General features: G+C 44.2%; 2 protein-coding genes across 2 annotated transcripts in view; one reads left to right on the forward strand and one right to left on the reverse strand.

The window, feature by feature from the left end:
• Positions 1–408: 408 nt before the first annotated feature.
• On the forward strand, positions 409–2,166 carry CSUI_010143 (chloride chloride channel family protein; the record flags this gene model as incomplete). Its single annotated transcript, XM_068070248.1, has 2 exons — positions 409–484; positions 1,778–2,166. Exons 1-2 carry the CDS (start codon positions 424–426, stop codon positions 2,164–2,166), a joined length of 450 nt encoding a protein of 149 aa, XP_067917775.1. The 5' UTR covers positions 409–423.
• Positions 2,167–4,607: 2,441 nt separating this feature from the next.
• CSUI_010144 (heat repeat-containing protein) overlaps positions 4,608–6,009 on the reverse strand; it is a 4,311-nt gene continuing 2,909 nt past the window's right edge. The window contains exon 4 of the mRNA XM_068070249.1: positions 4,608–5,084. Within this exon, the coding sequence (XP_067917776.1) occupies positions 4,985–5,084 (100 nt within the window). The 3' untranslated portion in view covers positions 4,608–4,984. The remainder of the gene's footprint in view (positions 5,085–6,009) is intronic.

Raw genomic sequence — 6,009 nt, forward strand, 5'->3', positions numbered from 1 at the left:
TTCAATGCATGCGTTTCTCTTGCCCTCCGTCTCCGAGCTGAGCCAATAGCTGACCTACGCACACCCTTCCCCCCTATCTCTCCCTCGCCTCTTCTCAATTGTCAGAAAGAAAGAAAGAAAGGAGAGAGATAGAGAAGAGATCTATCCCGCTGGAATCTGTAGCGACTAGATACATACCCCTAATTCTTTATGATGCTAGAGGGGATATACCAAAGAACAGTAGATGAGACGATTCTTCTTCTTCCTCTTCTTCTTTTTCATACTTGTAAATCATCTACTTCGTCTTGATAGAATGAAGACGTTTTCCCCTTCTTCTTTTTCTTCGTTTTTCTTCTTCTTCGTCTTGTTCTTCTTCTTCTTTGTTTCTCTCTATCGGTTGCGGATGAGCTGAATTCTTTCCTTTCTCAGAGTAAAGTTCACTTCATGTTTACGATGCTTTTCCTCGGGCAACTTCTTGTATGTGATCACGATGGAGTCCTCCTCGGTAAGCAGCCAGCCACCTATCTATCTATAATCTATCTATAATCTATCTATCTATCTTCTCCCTTCTTCAGCCCTTTCTCTTCTTTTCATTTCTTTGGTCGCCCTTCATCTCATTCGGTCATTCATGCTTTTCACCACTACTGCTTGAACCGCCCAAACAACGGAATTAAGAAGATACGTAGCTACTGACTTACTCTCTGTCTCTCTCTCCTTCTCAATCGTCTCTGGTCCTCTTCTTTTTCTTCTCGTCCTCGTTTCTCTCGTCTGTACACTTATCGTACATGTTCCTCGCTCTCTCTCTCCATGTATATGTATAGGTATGTATACGTATATATGTATATGTATATATGTATATGTGTATATGGATGATAGGTTGTCTAGGCTTTGTGTGTCAGGCACTTTACAGGCGAGTGGGGATAGGAGCTCATATAGATAGAGAAGGCATCTACAGACAGATAGCTCTCCGTGTGCTGACTTTAGTAGCCCATGCCTTCAGGTAATGTATAACGAGAGAGAACGAGAGATATAGATATATGTGACTCTACAGGCCCTATCGGCTTACGTTGACAGGTAGTAGCATAGGGGGGTATACATGTGTGACTCCCCATACATACGTGAGAGAGACATACTTCTTTTCATCGTCGTATACAGCGACATAAATCTAGATATGTATATATTTGCATGCACTCGGAGGATTGGTCTATGCTGATTTGAAGCAGGGACCATCAAGAATGATTGAGATATCTAACAAGGGGGAGTGGATCAGAGACATGTTTACCTGCTGTGTCTGAGTGTATGTACACTTAACTACTGTATGTTTCACTGCAACATAGAGGGGAGAGAGAGAGGGGGGGGGGTTTGCCCTCGGCTTCCATCTCATGAACTCGATGAATTTGATAAACACAGGCATCTAAAGAAAGACCTCTCTCCTTGTTCTTCTTCACCCCCCCTTTTTCTCTCTCTATATGTATAGAATAATATAATTTGTATGCATGTATCTGTAGTTTATGGGTTATCTACCCCTCTGTTTGTATCCTATCTATACACTCACGTGAGAGGAAGTCCGAGACGTGGCGGTACTTCTTGTAAGCCCAGACCTCTTCCCTCAGGTTCCTCCGTCACATACATACATACACACCTTCTCTGGCTTTTCTTCACCCCCCATCTCTCTCTCTATACATATAATCCTTTTTCATGCATGTATCTGTTGTATCTGGGTTATCTATATGTATGTAGGCATATGGACTAGGTCCCCGTGTGTATTTCAACTCAGCATGTGTGTGTATGTGCCTAGGTGTGATAACCAAACAGTCTCTTCTCCAAGCAGGTAAACAGCACCCCGAAGCTGGGCTTTCTTCTTCTTCTTCTTCAACATCTTCCCATTCTTCTATATCTTCGCCTCAGCCAGGTTCTCCTGATCGTCGCCCCCCCTGTCGTCTTATAGAAGAGACATGCGCTCTTCTTGGCAATATCAAGTCAGAGCTTGCAGCCTTCAATCGTCGCTTCTTCTCTGTTGTAGAGAATCTCGATACAGAGATGGATCGGAGAGAAAAGCAGCAGAGAACAAAGAAGATGAAGAAAAGGGAGGAGAAAGATGACGTTGCACTTCCACTGGTTCAAGGACTGGATGTCTATCTTCGACCTCCCCGTTCTACCTCTTCTTCAGTTCGAGATCGGCAGTGATAAATGAAGCTTGCTCATGTCTACATGGAGAAGTTGTCTGTAGAAAGATCACTCCGACATGACGCCAAGAAGATTGAGAACGGTGCGAGAGCGAGGCAGAGAAAGAGACCGACACAGAGAGAGAGAAAGAGAATATAGTTATATAGATATACGTAGCTCTGGGTGGGCTAGTTTTATCTGTGCATGTGTTTTTGCACCTCTCTTTCACGTACTGGATTCTTATATGGCCCCTGTGTAGATACACCGAGACTCAATGAAGTTGTGAGATGCTAACCTCCCTCTTTTCTACGTACATGTGATCCACACACATCTTCATGAGTCTGTGCAAACCTGTCATTCCTACATACCTACAATGTATAGATACATGCGTAGATCTTGTATTTGATAAGGAGAGACATCATAGGAAAGGACGAAAAAGAATGTGGTTCAGAAGACAAAGGTAGTATCGCTCCGAACGATCTCTTCACCCCACGCTCAGCACGACCGTATATAGAACTATGACGTCCTGCTGACTGTCCCCTATCCCCTACGAAGAGCCATACATACCTCTTAGAGAAAGCAACAACGGGAGCTTGCGGGTGGATGACTACCGTGGCTCTTTCCTACACGAAAGGAGGAGAGTAATATTTCATGCATGCGAGAAGCTTCCGAGATCAAAGGGTGTGGGAAGACGAGGTCTGAAGAAAGAGTGAGACAAGAAATCCTTTCTTCCTTTGTGGATGAGGGAGGTGGGGTTGTTTCTCTCAATGGAGGTCTTAGGTAGAATGATGATGATGAATGACGGACACGGGATGGAGATCCGATGCGGACTGACAGCGATGACCGTGAGGTGTATGTACACCGTAGAAAGAAGTCGAAGAGGTACTATGATAAAGGCGAATGGCCCGGATTGTTTCTCCTCAAGAATAGCTACTACGGGTTTTTTTCCTAGCAATGATGCATTTGTTCGTTCTTACCCAGCTGCAAGGTTCTTCTTGTATGTATTCTCTTGAGAGGCGTCCACAAACACTACTACCGGTTTCGGGTGTCTGCGGAGACACCCGAAGGCCTTTCCTTTGTTAAGACAACACTGCGGTCCATATTTTTGTCGGTCTTTAGAAATCTTTTGTGAAAAGAAGAAGGAGTTCTTCTTTTCAGAAAAGGTTTCTGAAGTTCCTTCGTGAGAATGGATAGTGGGAGCAGGAGGAGTACGCGGCAGACAGAGAAGGAAGAACGTGAAGGTCGCTAGCATTTGCGTCGATCACAGGGAGGTTCATCTGTCTTCTTCTTGTCTGTCTTTTGCTGATGGGGGTGGACAATGAGAAAAAAGATGTCGAGGATCCATACGTATGTGTGTATTGGTAAGTGAAAGAGAAGTGTATGTACACCACAGAGAAGTGTATGTACACCACCCGAGAAAAGAGAGATACAAGCAGAGATATATAGACGCTGGTTTGCTGTACGATCTCTCTGTTGAATAGTAGCAGTAGTAGTGGTAAAGGTCCCTATGATATGGGAGACAGGTTACGTTCATTCCGAAAGAATCGACAGAAAGGGAGAGAAGCCTATCCGATCTCGAGAAGAGACAACCTCTCAATCTCTCCAGCGAAGACTATTCAGATGACGATAGATGGATGGATGGATGACTACTACTTTCCCTCCTTTCAGTCAAGAGGCCTCTCCCTTACGAGGATTCTTCGTGTGTTTAACGTATTCCGCAGTGTCACCCCCGGTCGTTTCTCTTCTTTCTTACACAATAATGAGAGGGAAGACGAAGACCGACAAGAGAGAGGGAGAGCCCGTTAGCTTGTTGCCTATTCCCTTGTTTGTAACTAGTCCATTCCTGACTCATCCTCTCTTCTCTCTTTCTCTCTCCCTTCTCTTTGTGATTTACTACCACATTTCATGTAGTAAATATGATACTCCTAAGACTCTCTGTATAGACACTCGAGAAGTTGAGTTTCGTGTACTGTATCTGAAATCTCGAGAGTTTCTATCTCTATGATATGTGACTGACAGTCATGCGGAGACAGGAGAAGGCGATGGATGCTTCGCTTCTTTCAAAAGCATTCGGAAAAGATAAGGAATGAAGATCACAAGGAAGGTCGAAAGAAAGAGTGAGAAAGACGCAGGAACATCTTATTTCATGATTCTACCTGGGCCGTGGTTTACATTCCTTTGTCCTATGGATTTCTAAAGATGTGAACTAAACTGCCGGCAAAAAGGAAATGTCTATCATAGAAGGAGGTCCGTTTCTCATAGACATTTGCACCAAGGGGCGGCTACCACTGAGAAGCGAGAAGAGGGCTGAAGCCTAGAAGAGAGATCAAGGGCGGGGTTCGCGTAGAAGAGAGATACAGAACGCGAACCTGCGCTTAGAGGAGAGAGGGAGAGAAAAGCTGAGATAGAGGAAGACAGCCCAGGATAGGAATAGGGGAGAATCCCTATTTGATACGGACGTCGTTACGTTCAGATCATGAAGAAACCTTTCATGTCTCTCTCTGACTCCGACAAGGGTGTCTAGCCAGCTACTAGGGAGACCGAAGAGATCCATTGAGACAACACTTTGACGAAGACGGAAACGAAAGCTTCATCGTAGAAACAAAACAGATAAGGTACATCTACTCGATCTTTCCTTTCGAACATTCTTCATCGTCTATAGAAGGAGATGGAGGTGCCTTAGTTGCATGCACAAGACGTGCTTTCGAGATTGCTGCAGAAGACGTCAAGCTGAGGAAGGGCAAGAAGAAGAAGAAGAGAGAATGATGATGCTGATCAAGATCCTTCTTATTCTTTCTTTCTTGCTTTCTTTCTTTTTTTCTTTCCTTTCTTTCTATGTCTAAACTCCGAGAGATATGCCGAGCTCATCTTGCATCGAATCAAGGCCTACAAGACAGCTCTCACTGACGACTCGATCTGTGTCATATCGATATTTCTGTCTGATAAGGGAGAGAAAGAAAGAAAAGAAGAAGAAAAGTAAGCTCGTGTCACCATCTCTTCTCCTACTAGGGCTGCTACTGCTGCTAGCCATGCTGAAGAAGAGAAGTGGATAAGAAATGAATGTGTCTCCTTCATCATCCTTACATCCATACTAGCCATGTCTTGGGTGAGGAGGAGGAGGAGCAATCGTACGGGGAACCTAGCAAGACACAGTCTTTTCTCTTGTGTATGAGAGAGAAGAGGAGGGAAGAAAAAGAGAACATACAAACCATCACGACTCTACTGAAAGAGAGAGAAAGAGATGCCAGAAAGAAGGAAGAAGGAGGTAAAGGAGCACGGAGAGGCGGGAAAGAGAAAAAAAGAAAGAAAAAGAAAAAGAAAACAGACGGCCAGGAGGATAATCTCTCTACAGATACTATGAAAGAGCTGACTACATACATCTATCTCTGTTATGAGAGAGTCGAGGTCGGGGCAGCAGTAGGAGGTGAAGAGAGCTAGACACAAGACCGAGGGGTCTCAAGAGGAAGAGAAACAATAGACGAGAAGTTGAGAGAGAAAGGAAGAATTCATATCACTCATTCATGCACGCATGTCTGGCGACCTACACCGTAGTGTTTGAGAGATCTAGGTATAGACATACGAAGTGAAGAGAGGCATGTAGACTGTCTATATCTCTATCTGTAGAGAGATAAGTTCAGTCATGTTGCGGGGATAGAAGGAAACGATGCTAATAATGAGGATAGTCATGAACCGTGGGTGGACGCAAGGAGTCTTGATACAGCTACGTCTTGTCTCTCCAGGTGTATATACATATCCCCCAGATGAAGACTAATACACCAAGAATACATGCAATACAACTACATAACTTTCTCTGGAAGTATACAAGAACCCTGTGAAAAGATAGAAAGATTAAGGATAGATTAA

The sequence above is a fragment of the Cystoisospora suis genome (genome assembly GCF_002600585.1).
Source record: "Cystoisospora suis strain Wien I chromosome Unknown contig_6742, whole genome shotgun sequence".
NCBI classification, from domain to species: domain Eukaryota; phylum Apicomplexa; class Conoidasida; order Eucoccidiorida; family Sarcocystidae; genus Cystoisospora; species Cystoisospora suis.